Source organism: Lissotriton helveticus, chromosome 1_1 (assembly GCF_964261635.1).
Source record: "Lissotriton helveticus chromosome 1_1, aLisHel1.1, whole genome shotgun sequence".
In the NCBI taxonomy this organism is placed as follows: Eukaryota; Metazoa; Chordata; class Amphibia; order Caudata; family Salamandridae; genus Lissotriton; species Lissotriton helveticus.
In genome coordinates this window covers 1944669709-1944691150 of record NC_136057.1, presented here as the reverse complement: position 1 = coordinate 1944691150, position 21442 = coordinate 1944669709, and the positions used below count along the sequence as shown (strand labels likewise).

Below are 21442 nucleotides of genomic sequence, written 5' to 3'. Positions count from 1 at the left end.
TTGACTTACAGTTTGAATGTCTAGAAACTAGTAAGTGGCTTTGTGCCGGACTGGGGACAATTCAGGACACCCGTCCTCGTACACATGATCACTGAGTCTACAGGGAGCTCTTAATTCAAGCACCCACATGGGTCGGTAATGCAGGGCTCCAGCCCCTCAATTCAGGCAGAACATGCAGGGCAATGGCTCCTCCGCCCATATCCAGAACAATCTCACTGAGCTATCAAATCCTATTCAATTTCAGGGTTGGTGGCACAAGATTCCCATACAGGAACCAGTGATGGCTGTAGGGAGGTGCAACTGGTGCCGTCGCACCGGGCACCAAGGTCAAAGGGGAGCCCTCTGCATGACAGACTGGAGAACTTTGTGTGCCCGACATTTTTTGAGGGAACAACTCCCTCCATGCTGCACTGGCTTCAGGACAGCGAGTTCCCGTGTATCAGCGGGATGACGTAGAAAGAGATGTCATCCCCAGAGCCCAGCCAGTCATTGGATATCCGCTAGCATAGCTTCATGTTGTTAAATAACTAAAAAAACTAAGATATCTGTGTTTGTTGTAGGAAAAACACCAAATAAAATTCCCCTAAATTGCAGCTAAATTTCCATATTTGTGCCTCTAAATTTCCATTTTTGTGCCGCTAAATTTGCTAATCCATGCTGCTATATCCTGGCGGGTCTGGTTATTGCATCGGTGATAGGTCTTCAGTCCACTGCTACCGCTCAGCGATCCTGGCCCTCTGCTCTCCATCAGTGGTCAGCCTTCTGGTCGGTTGTTTGCTTCAGATGTTTGTTTATCCTTTCAATTGGTTGCTGTTCCTCAGAGATCATCCGTCCTGTGCTCTGCTCTCCCTCAGGGAGCAGCCTTCTCATCCACTGGTATCGCTCCATACTGAACCTTACTGTCCCCCTGTATTCCCTCCCTAAGCCCTCCTACCAGGTGTGCGTTCCACCCAATAGCGTGGCAGGAAGTGCCGTGGGTACCAGTGCAAGCCGAAAATAGCCCTCTAGCGTTTGGTTAGGTGGTGATCAATGGTCCCGCAGGACTCTGGGCCCTGGTGCCACTGCACCTGTTACACCTCTGGTTGTCACCGGGTCCTGGCTCCGAACTCACTTTTTAATGACGTCATGCTGCTCGTCGTTGAGATGCTAGGTCCAGAGAAGCGCTGGACGGGCGCCCATTTGACTCCCATCCAAGCTGCGCTGCGCGTTAATTGCCAGCCACTTATTCTGTGCCTGACACCTGCGCAGGCTGCCCTGGGAAATCCTTCAGAAAGGACATTAGTAAATTAAACAAAAATAGCTCAGAAGAGAAAGCTAGTAAACGACATGTTGACTCGGGGCAGCCCTGTCCAGGGCACGCCGCGTTCTCCGCCCGTCTGGGCGGAATGTGAAGTGGTCCGCCATGTTAGTTGACTTTCTTAGGGGCCTGATAATGAGGGGGTGGCGGGTTTCAGAGGGCCTTGCTCTGACGCTCTAATTGGAATTGATAGGTGTCCGTTTATAATCAATAGACCATTTGGTCACTGCGCGGCAATGGCATTTTTTCTGCGTTTTATTCTACTTTTGACTTTGAGGTGATAATTGACTAATTTGTCTGATGTTCTTAGCCAGCTGTGCTCTGCCACCTGAATAAAGGCAGAGGGCCGACTTTTAAAATCGTCAAGGGTGTGATTCTAAATGACGCAACACAGCGCGCCCGGGAAATGTTATACGTGGGTGAGGAAGAATAACATTGTGCCCTGACAGGCGTTCGAGAGAGGCAAAGGGGGCCTGTGCAAATGGGAATGTACCTGCATGGCGAGTTGTACCACTAAATACTGTGCCCGAGATTTATTCTGGTGGAAGAATATCGAGGACACAACATCTAGGGATAAAATATTGAAAAGTAAGAGCAAATAGGGAAGTATAGGTTTATTATTCCTAACTCCAAATCTATGTACCTCAAATATATATACCTTGAATAAGTACATATAAGTGGATTTAGGTACAAAACATTTATACTTACCTGTCCGTGGTTTGAAAAAAATATATTTGTACTAATACATTTTTAGGAGTACATAAATTTGTAGTACCAACAAGAGACATCGTAAATAACCAGTACATAGAAAAAATTCGTGAGCACCAGAGTTACAGCTTAATGTTCGCATAGCCCCACTTTACCTGTCCATATTTTGGGCTTGATGGGTTGTCCTTGATATTCTTTGCTATCGAAATTCTGGTTTCTTTATTCAGGGTGCACACCTGCATGGCAGAGGTTCTTGTCATTTATTATCCTTGTGTCTAAGATAAACTGTAATCGCCCTGAGGTTGTTGAGTATGGCCGCCTGGGAGTCAGGGGCATAGCTTCCATCGGTGCAACAGGTGAAGAGGCCCTGGGGCCCAGTGACTAGAAGGGCCCACTAAACCATCATTATTGCTGTGTTTCACAGTTGAAACAGTGGCCGGGGGGCCTATTCCTCCCTTGCTCTAGGACCCATGTCACAATGGCTAAGCCACTGACAGTAGTGCTAGAGGCAATACATGGAAACTCCAAGTGTGGCCAGAGTAGGCTCTCTCAGATGGATAAAAGTGAATCTTGGTAAATGCATTTTGAGTTGAAGCACCTGGGACAGAAACAATAAGTCCAACATCCTTCATATCTCCATTCCTTTTCCAAGGCAAATGGCTATCAGTCTGTCCTGCAGCAGCAGGTCCTTTGCAAAAGCTTCTGGTTGGCATGCGTGCCTTTTTTGCATGAATTTTGCCTTTTTTGCATGAATTTTCTTGTACAGTGCCATTGAAATGTAATTGTGGGATCAAACTGCACTAGAAATAGTTGCAAGAGACACCAAAGCTCGTTGCCCTGACACGCTGTGCCGGTCATGCATATGGAGCAAAAAGAAAAACAATGCTAATCATATCCCTGTCATACACTATTAACTTGAATCGTAGCACGTACGGAACAGGAAAGGCCATTGACACCATCTTGTGTAAACATTGCCGCTACCCCTACACCATCAACGTAAATCATATCCGGTTTGTCTTAATGCTAAGTAGTTGCTTTGTCGGTTAGTCTTTATTTTCTGCACACTGGCGTTGGCATTGGTACTCGTGGCTTGTTTTTTGACCCGTGCTGTGATGTGTTTAAGCCCAGTGGAACTCACCTCTTAGTCAAAACATTGTATTTCCTTTCTCCCAAAATGCATATATTTAGCTGCTTTCTCTCTATAGTACTAACCTCTCCGCAATCCAAAAACAAGGGAAAATCTGTTCTATGGAGAGTACAGAGTTCTTTCTTGAGGCCACCCCCCTCACATCGACAACCAATAGCTTCAGACCTTCGTACTGACAAAACCTTTTAAGTTAAGATGAGCATTAAATGACTTCACTGGATAACAACATGCTCCTGGCATCTAAACAGTTAGTACTGTACTTAGAATAGTAAATCAGCAGTTTAATGCCGTAGAAGGTCAAAGTAATGACCATGTGGATCAAATCTGTGTCAACGTGAAGATCATGTCGCTGTGAAGGTGGTCAGTGTGATGAAATGTATCTAGCCAATAGCTGAAAGTGATAATGACAGCCTGTAGTGGACCAAGTGTTCTGGATTCTAGAGCAACATTGGATTTCAGTTTTCCATGTGACAATGAAGGTTCCAATTGTAAAACTATATATGAAGAGAGAAACTGAAATATGTGTGGTTATTTAAAAAAAAAAAAGACTGACACGTCTTTCGTACAGGGCAGGAAGATACTCTCACCTAGGTGATATGCAGTAGTCAGAAACTATCGCTGCTTCACCCTGATTTTATGTTAATTGACAAGTTCTGTGTATTCATGGTTTCTCTATGATCCACCATGACTTGGCCAAGGTTTTGACAAGTGGTTTTTGGCAGCTCATTTTCACCTGCGCTATCAAAATTAACATATTGTAGGGTGGTTAATTGAAAAGCCAGGTCTTCAGCTTCTTATGGAGTTCAAGAAGACAGGAGTAGGAGGCTCTAATGTGAAGTGCAAGGCCATTCCATGCTTTCGTGTTAAATAATTGCTAATTTTGAAGAGAGCTTTTTCTGGCACACTTATCACTGAGGTGCCTGAAAGTTTAGAGTTCACGGCTGCTAGAGCCATCCTGTTTAAATAGATGTACATGCTTTGTCTGTCCTTTTATCTCACTTTGCCAACAGCTTGCTGGTAAACGTTTGGCTTATGTGGAGTCCTTGCACAGCCAATGAAAGGGTTTTCAGACAGGGGGCATCAGTGCACTCTTCTTCCAATAATAGTGCTGCAGAAGCTCTCATGTTAAAAATAGTGAGTGATAATGTGGTCTTCAAAGGCATAAACAAATATTATCATTCATCTCATTGTCCTGAGAAAGATCTCCATGATATTTTTCCCACAAGCTCTCGAGGATATGCTTTTTGGTTGGACATGCATCACACAGAGATTTTGTGAAACAGTTCCTCCTATTATCAAATAAGTTGATGGTGTTATAAATAAGGGTGGGACTGGGAGAGTTTGGGATTGCCTGGTGAATTACTATTTACAAAATGATTTTTGCTGCACAGGCGAATATTGTTCCTGGTTATTGCGGTAAACCCTCAAGTTAAAATTTTAAAATTCACTATCTGGTTAAAGTTTATCAACCTGCAAGTTGGATGATCCGAGTCCCCACAGTACCAAACACCTCTGAATGCCAATGGGCTTCCTCTTAATTCATTCCAAGGGCTAGGATCTAGTGAACATATGGGGTGCTAAATGTCACCTGTCTTTATCACACTTCAGTTGCTTTACTGCTGCTGACAATGACTATCTGTTCCTCAGTAGACTTGCATTCAGTCTCTTGGGAGTGGGTTGGTTTCTGGCTATGTACTAACACATTTACTCTGTTTCTGGCTATGTACTTTTCTCTATTTTGTGATTTATTTATTTATTTATGTATTGTTTACTGCAAAAAGCTAATGATGAAAGTGGGTTTATATAGCTGAGCAATCACATGGTTTAAGGTTTAAGGTTTATTTATTGTACAGTTAGTAAAAACTCACAATTTTGAAACGTAAAAATTTAAAAGGTCAATATTTTCTTTAAAACAAGTAAGGTGCAATAGCTCAAGTGTTAAAAAGTATAAAAGTCTCAGCTTAGGTTGCATAAGAATCAGTGGGGTTTTCGTGGCCTTGATGCTTTCAAATTCGAAGACCATGATAGCCAGGGGTGTTTGCTCTGTTATTGTTTATCTTTTGCTTGAGAAGACCCTCTGGATTTTTCGTTCAGTCTTGTGGCCACTATATCAAAGAATTTTGTTGTTCTGCAGTTTAGCTGAGTTTCATCGGGATTAAAACAGAGCAACACGGCCTGCCTGCAGCTCGTTATACCCTTCTGGTTCCATAAAGCCCGAAACAAGGAGCGCCTTATGTCCCGGAGGTTTGTGCAGATACAGATAATGTGTATGAGGTCCTCTTTCGCAGAAAGACAGAGGCGGCATTGATTTGCAATCACATGGATGGGGCCCCAGGCTCATGCCATGATTGTGAGATGGACACCCTCAATAAAAGGCAGTAGATTGGGTGTGTATTATAGGGGCAAAAAGCTTACCGAAGAAATATTCTCATAAAATGTGAAGTGTGTGTTTAGGATCTGTGGTCCACCTGTTAGGATGCTGTGATACATGCCCAGCTGCTTTGTACTTGCTCAGGTCACTTTAAAACGATTTCCCCTAGTGAATAACCCTCATGGTTGCATGGTCTCACTGGGTTTAGTTGACCAGCGCAATACCTGAAAAAACAAGCACAGATGTTCATGAGCAAGGGTGTGTGATGAAGGTCAAGGAGATTCTGATCAATGACAGATTTTCAGGATATCCACATACAAAAACATTTGCATTCAATGATGCTAATTGGAACCAATTTACATAATGAGTGGCTATCCCTAAAATCTGTCCACAATCTGGCGCGCTTCAACTAATGCCAAAGAACTATATTCTAAAGTGAGTGATGATGTAAGGTGTGATGCCTAAAATGTGCTATGAGTGAACATATTTTGTCTGCAGCTGGAAGCTCTAGTCAGGAACTTTATTCCTAGATGATCTGTAACTATAAAACAGACTCTTTATACATTTGTCTGGACCTTTCATCATTATAATAGTTGTTAGAAACTGGGTTTCTGGTTTGCACAGATATGTACCCTGTCCAGTAGGAACCACCATCCTAGTCAGGGTAAGTCAGATACACACCTTAAATTAACCTGTGCTCACTCTCTGGTAGCTTGGCACAGACCAGTCAGGCTTAACTTAAGAGGCAATATGTAAAGATTTTGTGCAGCACTTCAAACAGTAAAACAAAGAAAACACTGCACAAAAAGATACCAAACCTGACTAAAACGATAGAGCTTAATTTAATGAACAAAACAAGACCAACATGAAAAAGATCCAAACAGTATAACCAGAGTTATGAATTTTGAAAGAATATCTTGAAATATTGTGCTTAAGTCTTTGAATTCGGCAGCAGCAGCGATTCGTCTGCGTCAAGGGAGATGCACCAGTTCCGATCTGCACACAATGGTGATGCGTGGATTTTGCAGGTTGCTGCACTTTAAACCCACGTCCAAGGACCCATGACTGGATTGACACAACATGGCAGGGCAAAACTCTCAGGCAGAGTCCAGTTGCTGGTGATGAATGGAATGAAGTCTTTTATGTCCCTGAGACTTCCAACAGGAGGCAAGCAGACAAGGCCTTTTTGTCTGATTCTGGGTTGGAGAGATGCATATCCAGTCCTTTTCACTCCCAAGCAAGAGAACAGCAGGTCAGCGCAGCAGAGTGGACGTCCAGGAGAGTGACAGTCATTTCAGCCACACAGCAGTCCTTCCTGGCAAGGTATTCACAGGTTCAGAAGTGTACTGAGTTGGTGGTGTTAGAAGTCCAGTACTTATACCCATTTGTGCCTTTGAAGTAGAGGAAACTTCAAATAGAGGCCTTTGAAGTGCACAGAGTCCCTGCCCTGGTTCCAGACTCACTACAGGGAGGTATGCAGCCCATTATGCGGGGACAGACCCCAGCCGATTCAGCTGTGTGTCAGCACCCAAGCTGCCCAGGATGGCCTATCAGGATATGAATGACCTATCAGTCAAACCTAAGCTCCTTTTGTGTGTGGCTGTTTGGAGGGAATGCACAAAGCCAGCTGTCACACACCCCAGACGTGTATTTAGAGATAGACAGAAGGCATCATTTGACTAAAGTAAGAAAATGCCAACTTTCTAAAAGTGGCATTTTCAGAATTACAATTTAAAATCTGTCTTCACCATTAGCTAGGATTTTAAAGTGTGATTTCAGAGGCACCAAACTTGGGGGTCCCATCTCTTCTCCATTAGAAATTACACATATAAGCTGTAATATGGTAATCCTAATGTTAACCTATGGAAGAGATAGGCCTTGCAATAGGAAAAAACGAATTTGAGAGTTTTTTACTACCAGGACATGTAAATATTAAAAGTATATGTCCTACTTTTTTACATGTCCTACTTTTTGAATACACCGCACCCTGCCGTTAGGCTGTCCAGGGCCTACCTTAAGGGTGACTTATATGTATTAAAAGGGAAGGTTTGGGCCTGGCAAGCAGGTTAACTTGCCATGTCGACATTTAGGACTGAGACATGTTTAAAGGGCTACTTAGGTGGGTGGCAAAATCAGTGCCTCAAGCCCACTAGTAGCATTTGATTTACAGGCCCTGGGCACATGCAGAGCACATGCACTTTAGCACTGGTAAGGGTGAACAACCTTTACAACGCAACTTTTACCACGCAGTGCCTTTACAATGCAACTTTTACAACGCAAACCATTACAACGCATTGCGCTGGGGGGCGCTCTAGGATAGGGAATAGATTTAATTTACTATCCAACACCTTCCCTAGTGTCCACGGGGACTGGAGTTGGAATAGTAAATTAAATAATTCACTATCCAACACCCAAAAGCACTATGCGTTGTAATGGTATGCGATGTAAAAACCGCGTTGTAAAGGCATGCGATGTAAAAGCACGCGTTGTAATGTCATACATCCCTGGTAAGCAATACTAAAGTGCCAAGTATTTTAAAGCCAGCAAAAACTAAATCAGCAAAACAAGAGGCCAGAAGGCAAAAAAAGTCAGGGAAAACCACGCCAAGGATGCAAGGTCTAACAATAGTGTTTTGCAACTTTTCTGGATTCACATGCTCTGCATTATTCCGCCTACTAGTGGCTAGGTCCAGAAGTCTTCACTGTTTTGTAGTCCTTCTGTTTTTGATTTTATTCTTGTTGGGCGTCGATGAATCCCCATTTGGTGCTTTCTGTGAAGTTGTACGCCCTCCCCGGAAGCTCCCACTCTTAGTCACCATCTTCAGATTCTTTTAGTCTACCATTGGGTCTTACGGCTTTACTGAAGGCTCTCCAAGTTGTGAAAGTTCAAAAGTTCAAAAGAAGTTTGTCGAAGAAGTCAAAGAAATTCAGAAGAAGGTCGTCAAAATAGGGGTACCGGGGGAGATCCCTAGTGTAAAGGGAGGTTTCTTCAATGATTTTAGAATGCCTGGAGAAGGCTCTATTCCAGTTCTGTCTGAATTGCCACCATAAGTTCACACAAAATGATCTACATAAGGTCTGCAAACTTTGTCTGCCGATCGACCATCAAAGTGAAGCCTGCAACGGGTTCAAGTCAAAGACGCTGTGGGCAAGAGAGAAGCAGAGACAAGTGCACTATGCCATGCAGGGACAGAAGCCTACACAGCCCCTGAAAGACCTGTGTCTGTTAGGCGATGGTGTAGAAAACGTCACCGATGGTGTAGAGAGAGAAGCTTTGATCGCCGACCTCCGAATCGTCAAGAGGAACACCTCAAGAAAGACAAGAGACCACATGTAACACCTAAAAAACTATCTTTGCCAGAGTCTCGAAAATTTGACTTTTAAGGCAATAAAGGGAGCCTCAACAATGGAAAGATCACCGATCCAAGGCAAGTACAGAGACGAGGAACCTCTCGGATCCTTTGAAAGGGACATCGCAGGAGGCATGTCTCCCAAAACACTAATTTATCGAAAGATGTTTGAATTGGGGCGAGAAAATCTCGGGAGGAGACAATAAGCTCGATGACCAACATGTCGTAGAAGGAACCTTTGGCGACGAAACAAAAATTGATGTTGATGCTCGGTCACGTGGAACGCTCGATGGAGATCGAGAGAAAGAAGCAGCACCTCAAAGCTGAAATGGCTGTGTTAATCCAGAAGAATAAGGTTTTTAATGCCTCTCTAAAGGAATTTCGAATTCCACAAAAAAACTTTAAGGTCAAAAGATCTGGGAGAGAAGGAGGTCGAGGAAAAGGACCCTCTCATGACACCAAAACCTCAAAGCGAGGAGGAGGAATACTTCTTTGTAGAGGAAGAACTGGAATGCCTGGGAATGTTTCAGGGGTCAAATGACACCATATATATATAGAACCTGAGTGACATGAAATAGAGACCAATTCCCCTGAAGAAGGGGTTGATTGTTATCCGTTGTAGCCTTTGCCTCCAGATGACATTGTGATGTACAGTCACATAATAAAGAAGTCTGTAGACAAGTTTAGAGTGCAGCTAGAAGTGGAAAAGTCTCAATCCTATTTCCTAGTGGAGACACTAATACCAACGAAAACAAGGAATCAATTCTTCCAATGTTACCCAGTGTACTGGACCAAGGAAGGGAGGCATTCAAAGAGCCCACCACATGCAGAGCAGTGATGTCATGGGCTGAGAAGAAATATAAACATTCCTCAAAAGACCCTGTCTACATCCAGAGTACAGTGCCAGTTGATTCCAACATCACTTCCACTGCAAGGAAAAGGGCATACATCCCATCAACATCTGGGCCACCTCCAGACAAAGAGAGCAAAAAAAAGGATCTCATGGGCCAAACATTTGAGAGGAATGCAGCCAATCAATGGTGTATAGTAAAATCTAACGCCATGCTGAACAGGCATGCATACCAGCATTGGGAGTAGATGGCAGAGCTCATGAAACACCTACCTGAGCAATACAGAAAGAGCAGCAAGCTTGGTGGAACAAAGGCAAAAATATTGCAAATACATGCCTGAAATCGGCATTAGATGCAGCTGACACAGCAAGTCGCCAAATGATGGCAACAGCAACATTATGCCACCATTCATGGTTACGATTCTTGGAAATCAAACCGAACGTGCAAGCCAACATCATAAATACACCCTCCAATTGGGGAACAGCTGTATGGAGGCACAGTGGATGAAACACTGTAACAGCTCAAAACTGACAACAAGACTGCAAAGCCCATGGGAGCGTTGCAATTTAGGGCAAACATGAGAAGAGGGGTTGCATCAAAATGCAGGCCTACACGAAGAGGCAGTTTCCAATCTAGCTAAACACATCAGGGCTTCCAAAGTAGCAGCCAAGCATTCTGAAACCCAGCAGCAATGGCAGTACAGCAACTCTTCAGTTCTCTTTCTGCACCTGCAGAAGGACTCACAGAGGACTGCCTGCTGCAGTGACCCGCTGTGCACTCTGCAAGACTGCTTTGTTGTACCTGGAGGACTACTTTGCTGCATGGACCATGCCTTAAACCCTCGGAGGCAACCCTTGCTGTTTGAGCCCTGCATCTTCACCTGAACTCAGGACTACCAGAGTGAATCCAAGGCCTAGTTTACTGGCCTCGTGTTTAGATCTACAGGGACATAAAAGGCTCCCACTGTTGAGCGAAGCCTGAAACCCCAAATGGTGTTCCACCAGTCCTGGACCTTTAGCAAAAGGAGGCCAGATAGCCAAAAAGCAAAAACTTGGGACTTGAAAAATGTTTGATTAAAAATAGCTTTGAGAACCAAGGGATGACTAGGACCAAACTGCTCGTTACTCCACCCAAGGTGCATTGCCGGTCAGCCTGACTTCACGGCTGCTCCCGCTACGTTATTTTCCACAGTAGCAAATCCTGTCTAGCTGTCCTTCACCAAAACGGTATCCAAACACTTGGATCTGTCTTTAGCTACAGCCTCTTGGCTCGTCCTGCTGGATATTCTGGACCCATTCTCGTGTTACTAGACGTCCGTGGTTAGTGCTTAGATCTTTTAGGCGTTCGTTTTACTTGAAAAAAAATAACTACTGATTAGATTTTTGTTGTCAAATAATTTATACACATTTACCCTATCTTTCTAAATTGGTGTGGGATTTTTGTTGTGTTTTGTTTTCACTTTATTATGGTCTGTGTGCTGCATAAATAATTTACAGATTGTTTCTAAATTAATCCTGACTGTTTTTTGTGCCCAGAACCTAGGTTTAAGCACAGGTTTATTCAGTGTCTTTTTGTGGTTCACCCTGCCAGGGACTGTGGCTTTTGCTTTACTAGGGCTCACACTCCAGTCACTCAACAACCCAATTTCTCACAAGTGGGCCCCAAACATTTCTTCAAACTTTCAAGACCTACGGTGCACAGCCTTTAGAGTAGACAACCTGCCCTGAACTGAATCCTTTCATACAGAGATAAGCAATGTATCACCACACTCAGACTAAATATGTGGATGGTAAAGAGTCTACATCCGTGATCTAAAACCTGCCTTTGTGACATGCGCTCTAATACTGTGAAGCCTGAACATGGAAGGATTAGCAGACTTCGTGACCTTAGTACGTTAGGTCAGACGTCTTATTCTCTTTGATGGGCTATTACATCAGATTCCAAAGACATAGAGAAGCCATCTTGAATTGACTCTTCCATTCAAATTGAGTTCCCTATTCTGTGGATTGGGCTTCCCGTTGGCATCCACATCAAGACAAATTGCCTAGCGTTTAACAGACTGAAAAAAACACTTTATAAATCTTTTGCCTCACACTCTTTTAGTTAAGCCGATACTACAGTGGCGCTGGACAAACAGTTTCTCATACAATAATGGCTGTGGGCATCAACACATCCTCGCAGTGAGATAGGGAGCTTAGAACTAGTAGCATTGACTTGAGGTGCCCATTAACCAGAGAAGCTGTTTTGGAAGTTGGGGTTTCGGGGGCAGGTCTTCTAATATGGTACTCCATGTCTTGTAAAATTCTAATTATTCCCCCATCCAACTTCTTAGGCCTCCTCTTGTGAAACCACTTTAAGAATTGAAAACCAAGATTTCATGTACTGAAGTGTCTGTTACGTGTTCCCTTGCAGCAGAAGCAGTATTACTGTCTGATCTGATTTCCTTTTAAAGAAAAGTGCTTCTAGTACCCGAGGGCCAATTCAGATTCAGTTGTAGCAGACTACTAACATCATTGCTTTTGAAGCGCTTAATACAATGATGTCATCACTTTGCAAACCAGTGTAATAATGGTTCTTCTTCAATCCAAAATACCAATTTCACAAAACTGTAAAAAATAAAGTGAAAGATGGCTATATTATGGATCAATAGTCTTGGATAATCAGATATTCTTCTTCTGGTTCCTGGTATTCCTTCCCACAGTCCTCTGCGAAAAATTCCAATTTGAGGAACCTCATGGCCATCCCATGTATATATTTGGCAGTTTCAACAAAAGAGAGGGGTACTTAACACTGAAGTATAGGTGGCTACATGGAAAGTATCAGCTTTGTTTACGCCAGAGCATTCTGGAACCGGCACCATCATTTAACAAGAGGAAGCAGCAAAAGCAAAATATATATATAATGTGATTTTATTGTCACACATTATTACCTTGTGACCTCAGAGTAGCAGATTTTAGGCAGTAAAAACTACCAGTGAAAGCAAAGATGTATAAATATAATCATACTGAGCTATTTTTTGTACTGGGATAGGATTTGCTTGGTTCTTCAATGGTCCTTCTCGGACGATGACACCTCCATGGCGCGTTGCTTGTTGTCCCGCTGCCAGAATGTTTTAAGTTTTCTGTAGAAGGCTTTGCAGCTGAAGCCATCATGCATCCCATTCTTTATGTGGTTTTGCAGCGAGTGTAGGGTGGGGAACATCCTGCAGCAAGCCATGCATTTGTGGCCGTTCTGCTGCGGCGGGAGCCACTTGGCGGCCATGATAATGTCTTGGGAGGTAATGGTGTCTTTAGGGCTCAGTGTCGATGTAGATTTTCGTTTTGAGCCATGGAGGCAGGTGCTACACGGTGAAGATGGGGCGGAGCAATTGCTATTCCCGCCACAATGTCCGGGCACGTCGACAGCAGTCTCCCGCGCTTCGTCCACAGGTGTTTCAATTAAACAGCAGGGTTCCAAAAGGCTGTCTGTCTCCAGGCACACAAAATAGCTGTAGGGGGAGAACCAAGGGCGGTAGACAGTGCAGTTTGCCCGGGTCAGATCTAAGATTTTGTAGTCCGAAGAATCTTCTGTAAAGAAAGCAAAATGATAGTGTTTGAAGTTGCTTAAATTATTGCTGTATTTCACCAAATGATGTACACAGAGATATGCACACTCACATACACACAGCAAGATTCTTAATTAGTAAAAAGGAAAAAATAAGTGCAGAGGCCTACAGTTTTTCCTAAAAGCCCAACTCTGCTGCTGCCACATGTCATGTTTACCGAACAAGGCCAATTTTAGCACTGGTAGTGCTCAGTACAACAATCTTTGTTGGCACCACCCAGCCCCCCTGTGAGATCCTTCTAAATGGATTCCCTCACTACCACCCTCCAATGGTGCCCCCTCATCGCCACTTAGCCCATCTCTCACATTAATTTAATTTCTTTTACTCCACTCCTCATATCAATGTAGGTGTCAGAGTGCTTTACATCTCACACACACTCATTATACAGGGACAATGAATGTGTAAATCAATATAGAGGAAATGTGTCATAATTAAAAATGTTCTCTATTCATAAGTAGAAGTCAAGTAGCCAGTTCACATAGGATAGCAGGTTGAAGGCTTATTGGGAAGATTTCAAGGTATTTAATAGGGAACCCCACCAGGAGCAGAATCCTCTATGCTCAGCCCACTCTCTCTCACTGTCCACTCATTCAGTCACTCACCAATATTCCATGACATCACACACCAGCTGAGCAGAGCAGGGAAACAGAGAAGCTGTGCAAAGAATGCATTACAACCAGCAGCAGATAATAACACATCTATTTTTCTTAGAGAGTAATAAAAAGCAGATTATAGAACTTCTGCCCTTAGAAAATAATACAAGTACAACAGGACTTATAAAAATAACAACAGAACCGTAAGAGACTCTAGCTTCGATAATAAAAATACAAGCCCAAGACATTATTCACACCGTGGTCGCATCTGACCCCATCTATATGAAACCAAAAGCACACCCATATACAGGTCAAGCAGAATCCTTCCAAACATAACCACTAGCATGCACAATACCAGGGAAACAATATTTTGCCCCAGTGACACACATAAAATTCACCTACCTTCTACTTCATTCACTTGCAGGGCCAGGCACAGGTTCTAAACCTACTTCTACTGCCACCCAGTCAGTCACAAGACATGGGGCATAAATCATACACTCTCCCTCTAAAGCATGCTCATGCAGGGACACGTACGACACGTTCTCCCTCTACTGCCTATTCAATTTCTACACTATAGCATACCTCTACCGCTCACTCTCGTAGGACCAAGAAAGATTCAATACACTCATCCTCTACTGCATGCTCTTGTAAGACCAGGGACACATATGCCACATTCCTTCTACTGCACCCACTTGCTGGGCCACTGCACTTGCACACTAATGCACAGTCTTGCAGACCAGGGACAAATACTTTGGAAAAAATCAATACACTCACCCCCTAATGCATACTCTTACAGGACCAAGGATAAATTCTACAAGTTCAACCTCTAGCACACACCCAAAACTGCGCACTCTCGCAGCACCGGGGGCTCAAACGGGCTAATACAGTGGTTCCCAAACTTTTGACTCCAGAGTACCCCCATAGAGTCACTACTGGAAGCCAGGAACCCATAAGCAATTTGTACGATTTACATTTCAAACATTAAAACAGTAATTTGCAAAAAATGCACAAACAAGTGCACACCAAACAAATACTCGAATTACTAAAGAATTTTATATTGAAAAAATGTGCAAGAATCAAAAACTTTTATTGGGAAGGTTGGTGCTGCATCTCGGCAACTAACTTTTCAATGTTTCTTTTTATTTCGTGGTAGTAGGCTCCGGGTCCTGCTGAGGCGAGACTGAAAACGCAAAGTAGCCCTGACAAATAGTGTCAGATCAGTACCCATATGGTGTACACACCAAGTGCAGCGAATGAGCTTGACCACTGCAAAGGGAGCTTGGGGGGGGGGGGGGCTCTCCCCCAAGGACAATATCCCCCCGGGAAAATATGGGGAAAATGGTGCATTCTACAGCATATTTTTATTATATGTTCAGATGTATTTGTTTTTAAAACATAGTAAATGATGACCTTACACTTCACCAGGATACAACAATCTTTATTGGGGCTCTTCAATGATTCCCTTACTATCACCTTTCAACAGTGCCTCCCATCTCTCCATAGCCCTTATGTCACATGTATTTAATTTGTTTTATAGCACCAGTGTAGGGTGTCAGAGCACTTTACTTAACACACCTATACAGAGACAATTAATCATACGTGTGTAAATCAGTGTATAGAAAATGTTACATAAAGCAAAGGGGATTACAAGGTGTAGGATTCACATGTCATCCATACTGGTATGCATTTTTTAAGAGTGTAAGAAGTGCAAATTCAGGATTCAGAACATAACACAGTGGTTAGTGTTGACTTCACTAATAAGAATGTATTACTACCCAAACAAACCTTTTTTAGCAGCAACCAGATATTGAAAGACTGTGAAAAAAACATAAGTTACTAACTTGTACCATACATCTTGCATGCAGCTCTTTCATGGCAGTTCATAGCTCACTGTGATGGATTTCCATTGTAATTTATGAACTGCACAGTTACAAAAGAATCTCTGTGGCAAAAGCAGTATCCCACTTAGGTATGCACATAAAATAAAAAAATGTAATGCATGGTAAATGTTCTTTGCTGCAGACATATTAACCATCAGTGTTACCATAGATGAGTCAAAGCTGCCATTGGACAACACTCTCCTCTCTCCAGCGGGTACATTAAGCACTGGAGTTATCTTGACAATTTTATTATTGCCAAAAAGCTGCTCATTATACAAAGAACTTGGCAGAACTTTTAAAACTGCTACCTGCGGCCCCTCTGGCAAAGTGTCACGAACCCCTGGGGGTCTACTGACCACAGTTTGGGAACCACGCCCTAATATTTCAATTGTATGCTTGCAAAACTCGGACTTTAGCATGCAACTAATATAGAAACATGTTTTCCTGCTCAGTACACACAAGATAGGAATAAAATGAGCAAAATGTATAATACTCTGGCATCACATGCAATGAATTCAGAATAAAAAAAAATATATTCTCTGGCAGCAAATTCAAACTCCTCCTATCCGATGAGTAATATCTCACCTGAACATTCACACAGTCCTCTGAGCATCGATCAAATAACACTCAACACCATCATGAACTCATATGGCAGTCCTTCGGCTATTCTGAATGATTCTTTAACTAATCACTGGACATAACGTTTGTTTATCAATACCTCACCCCCAGTACCCTGTGAGGTTATGTTGTTGTGCAAATTGTACCCCGGGGCGCTGATTATGCCCAAAAAACAAATGCACATCTTACAGTTTGTTTTGTTGAAGGACTGCACGTTACAGGACCGCTGGTTTTCCGAATCGCAAAATGCAGCTCCAATGTCCCAGAATGCTCTGCACTCGCAAAAGTCCCATTGTGCCGTCGAACAACACTTCCTGCTTTTACAAACATCCATGCACTGTGTGCCAGGCACCATGTGGTGACTGGGACACGGTGCACGTATGTTTCGGGGACACCACAAGTTCCCCCCTTGCTGGCCACCTAGGAGTGGCCCACAGGGAACAGGGGCTTTCTGACAGCCTTTTCATGGCAGTGGGACCGCCATGAAAAGGCTCCGGGAATGGACATTGTGATCCTGACAGCGATGCCTGCTAAGAGTGTTTGATTGGTTCAGATGCTCCGTCCATCACCACCCCCTTTTGTACCGCTTTGTTCGCCATAAGTTGGCAGGGTATGCTCAGAAGTTGAGTCCCTTGCTCACTTTGCCACTGGTTACAAGCAAGCCTGGCTGAAGACGGCTGAAATGCCAGAAACCGGTCCTAGGAAGCTTGATTCCGGTCCAGGGAAGGCATGGCTTGGCAGTTCGGGCTGGACTGTTCCCACGAGGCACAGGGTCAGACTGATTTGCATATGGCCATGTCTGAACTGGGGTGGCAGAGTGGGATAAAGAACGGTGATGGATTAAACCCAGATCTGTTGACTGGGTGTGAGTGTTTGATTGGTTCAAATGCCTCGTCCATCACCACCCCCTTTTCTACCGCTTTGTTCGCCATAAGTTGGCAGGGTATGCTCAGATGTTGAGTCCCTTGTTCTCTTTGCCACTGGATTCAAGCAAGCCTGGCTGAAGACGGCTGAAATGCCAGAAACTGGTCCTAGGAAGCTTGATTCCGGTCCAGGGAAGGCATGGCCTGGCAGTAAGGGCTGGACTGTTCCCATGAGGCACAGGGTCAGACTGATTTGCAAATGGTCATGTCTGAACTGGGGTGGCAGAGTGGGCTAAAGAACAGTGATGGATTAAACCTTGATCTGTTGACTGGGTGTGAGTGTTTGATTGGTTCAGATGCTCCGTCCATCACCACCCCCTTTTGTACCGCTTTGTTCGCCATAAGTTGGCAGGGTTTGCTCAGACGTTGAGTCCCTTGCTCACTTTGCCACTGGTTTCAAGCAAGCCTGGCTGAAGACGGCTGAAATGCCAGAAAACGGCCCTAGGAAGCTTGATTCCGGTCCAGGGTAGGCATGGCTTGGCAGTTCGGCCTGGACTGTTCCCATGAGGCACAGGGTCAGACTGATTTGCATATGGCCATGTCTGAACTGGGGTGGCAGAGTGGGCTAAAGAACGGTGATGGATTAAACCCAGATCTGTTGACTGGGTGTGAGTGTTTGATTGGTTCAGATGCTCCGTCCATCACCACCCCCTTTTCTACCACTTTGTTCGCCATAAATTGGCAGGGTATGCTCAGATGTTGAGTCCCTTGCTCACTTTGCCACTGGATTCAAGCAAGCCTGGCTGAAGACGGCTAAAATGCCAGAAACCGGTTTTAGGAAGCTTGATTCTGGTCCAGGGAAGGCATGGCTTGGCAGTTCGGGCTGGACTGTTCCCATGAGGCACAGGGTCAGACTGATTTGCATATGGCCATGTCTGAACTGGGGTGGCAGAGTGGGCTAAAGAACGGTGATGGATTAAACCCAGATCTGTTGACTGGGTGTGAGTGTTTGATTGGTTCAGGTGCTCCGTCCATCACCACCCCCTTTTGTACTGTTTTTTGACATGATGTCAGGAATATGTTTTTACATTTGTAAAAAGGCATTGCATTTATCCATGTCTAAATCGTAATAGTATTTCCTTGATGTTTACTGGTGCCTTTCAAGGGGGGAAGGGCTATATATACTCACAGGTGCAGGGCGCCAATCAGATTGATAAAGGCTTCTGCGAAGCCAAAACACGTCTCTCGAGCAATGGGGTCGTGTGAACCCTGATTTAATAAAGAAAGCCATACTTGACATCTTCGAATACGTGCCTTCTTCTTTGCCGAAGTGGGATGGAGTATATATATATATTGTTTCCAAAGTTCGCTCAGAAAGGAATGCGCAGAGGACTGTGTTTGGCAAGCAATTTCCTGTCTGCTCGCGTTTGCCTCTGAAGAAGAAGTATGGAACTTTGAAACTTGTCAGGCAAGGGACGATACAAAACGGGTTGAAATTACGCTTTCTTCAATAAATGATGGTTTGTAATCTACCTGCTTTTGGAGTGCATTCCTAATTTCTGGGCGAACTTTAGAAACAATAAATCACGGCGGCTCTGGCTGTGGGTAATCGCACCGCCCATGAAGTGATGGCTGGACCGCAGGAGTTGGAAATGTTCCTTCCTGCTCATGTGTGGCACTGCACGAAAACAATCTGGACGAGCCTAATTTCATCCTATGGCCCACTGGAGGGCTGTAATTGTTAATTGTGTCCTGGAATCAGCGCGTATGTAGGCAGACCCACCGGAGGGAAAAATGTGTATAATTGGAAACCACAAGTCCCAGCGTGCTTTGTGAAAGACAGCCATCGGGGAAAGGCACACCGGAGGCCTATAAAAGTAAGGAATGCGCCGAGGATTGTGTTTGGCTAGCAATTTCCTGTCTGCTCGCGATTGCCTCTGAAGAAGAAATATGGAACTTCGAAACATGTCAGGCAAGGGACGATACAAAACGGGGTGAAATGACGCTTTGCTCAATAAATAATGGTGTGTAATCTACCTGCTTTTGGAGTGCGTTCCTAATTTCTGAGCGAACTTTGGAAACAATATATACATATATATCTATATAGATACATAGATATATAAATTAATATATTAAAGTAGAGTGTGAGAGCGATACATATCATGTCATTTGATCCAATTTTGGAATTTAGGGGTTCTAGTGACATCATAGACCAGGAGTCCGATGGCTAACTGGTTTATAAATGTTACCAGAACCCCTACATGGCAAGTTAGAACTATATTACGAATTTCCCATTATGCATTTTATAATGAGTAGCAGGCTTAAAAATAGGTTTTTATCCAAACGGGGAAAGGTTTATTATAAATAGTAAATATAATATTGGACTATATTATTTGAGTGTTTGCAGTAAAAGAAGAGTACAATACTTCATTTTGTTGTTGGAGTTAAGAATGTAGAATTTTAGACAAAACCACTCTTTGCATTATTAAAGATTTAATTCTGTCTGTACAAGGCAGGGATTGTTGAAGCTATTCTCTCGAAGGTGTAACTAACAGTAAGCACTGATTACAATTTCAATGTTCAGGCTTTGTTTACCTTCCATGATTAGATTATTGGTAAAATAATGGAAAATGTCCAGTACCACTAGAATCTTGCAATTCTCTGGTTGCTGCATTTACCTGGGAATTATGAATTTACTGCACTGCACTTGCCACATATTAGGCACATCATTTACAGATTTCACCAAAAACATATTTCTTTCTCAAATGGATCAAAATAGTACTGCCAGAAAACATGCTCCATAATGTACCTTTTCGTGCCTTATTTTTGGGTAGCCTTCCTGCGTAATTTGCTACTCCATTGTCGCATAATCTTGGTGGCCTCACAATGATAAAGGTCGCAGAGTGATTTGGCGGCTGTCATCATGATGACGAAATCCCTATTTTACAGAGGCCCATTAAATATTTTCATTGCTTCATTGGTCTCTGTGAAATATGGGCTTCATGCCACTTCATTTTGTGCACTAAAAGCATTCAAACAATGATCTAATTTTTACATTTATGTCCTCAAGGGATCCATGTATTTAGGTGTGTGTCCTTCTAAACGCACTGAAATCAATTTGTTTTGATAGGATACAAAATCACATCTCTGACCCCAAAGGACAACTCATAAACTTACAGCACATGCTAATTGAGAAGAGCTATTGCAACATTTGTAGATTTTTTCTTAGGTGGAGTCTCATTTTAAATTTGGGTTAACAAAATATTTTATGTATTTTACATGAAGTTACAAGAGGGATGATGTCTCACCATGGCAGATGCGTGAACTGGACAAACTGCTGTCGCTGCATAACGAGCATCGCCATTTCTTGTCCCTCTCTTCTCTGGATTCAGTTACCATAGATAGCTTGGGCATGCCTGCAGGATGAAGAAGTGAGAACACTAATGAATAAAACGCTGTTTTTCCTCCACATGAATTCCACTGACTGTCATGACTTTGTTTTTGGCTGTCACCATTGGTATTTGGAAAATGGGAAAAAAAGTGAATTGGTGGATTATGCCAGCAGAATGAGTTGTCAATGTGACAACAAAACATGTCCCGCTTGGATTGTGAATAAAGGCAATGGAATTGTTCAGAATTACTAGACCAGCTTTTGTGCCTGTGGAGTCTAGAAAAGGCTGTAGAAAAAAATGATTCATAATTACGTTATTAAATTATTTTTATCAACAATACCTTAAGGTATATTCATGAATACTGCTGGTTTTAACATCGAAAGAATCGTGTAGGATGCTCACAAAATGGTTTGAGGTGTTAATTGAAATTAGGGAGTAATACAACTAGAAAATTTTCATTTGATCAAAAACATTTTGTTAAAGCACACATTTATGGAGTTACTAAATTTAGTGCAGTTAAAGAAATAGCATTGCTACAATACGTATATTTACCCATTATAGTAATCCAGTTAATGCAGTTACTCAAGCAGTACAGTTACCAGAGTAGCAGATGTACAATTACTACAGTTAAAAGGTATAGTTGGAGTGTTGTTGACTGAACTAGCTCACTAGTAATGTTAGTGGTGTATAGTCAGACCCTCCAGGATTTCGCGATTTCGCTGTTTGCCGCGAAATCTGCACTTTTGTAAAAATGCCGCCATTTTTACAA

General features: G+C 43.1%; 2 protein-coding genes across 3 annotated transcripts in view; one reads left to right on the top strand and one right to left on the bottom strand.

The window, feature by feature from the left end:
- Positions 1–21442, top strand: part of NOS1AP (nitric oxide synthase 1 adaptor protein) — a 1240081-nt gene that overhangs the window by 1142188 nt on the left and 76451 nt on the right. The window lies entirely within an intron of this gene.
- LOC144775972 (spermatogenesis-associated protein 46-like) lies at positions 12591–20693 on the bottom strand. Its single transcript, XM_078659249.1, has 2 exons — positions 20590–20693; positions 12591–13289 (listed from the first exon to the last, which is right to left on the bottom strand). Exons 1-2 carry the CDS (start codon positions 20678–20680, stop codon positions 12769–12771), a joined length of 612 nt encoding a protein of 203 aa, XP_078515375.1. The 5' UTR covers positions 20681–20693; the 3' UTR covers positions 12591–12768.

Bases quoted from the DNA above. Each gene is read 5' to 3' on its own strand.
- LOC144775972 (XM_078659249.1), bottom strand. From the start codon at position 20,680: ATGGTAACTGAATCCAGAGAAGAGAGGGACAAGAAATGGCGATGCTCG. The intron at 13,290-20,589 runs GTGAGACATCAT...CTTTCTTTACAG, and splicing joins CAGTTCACGCATCTGCCATG to AAGATTCTTCGGACTACAAA.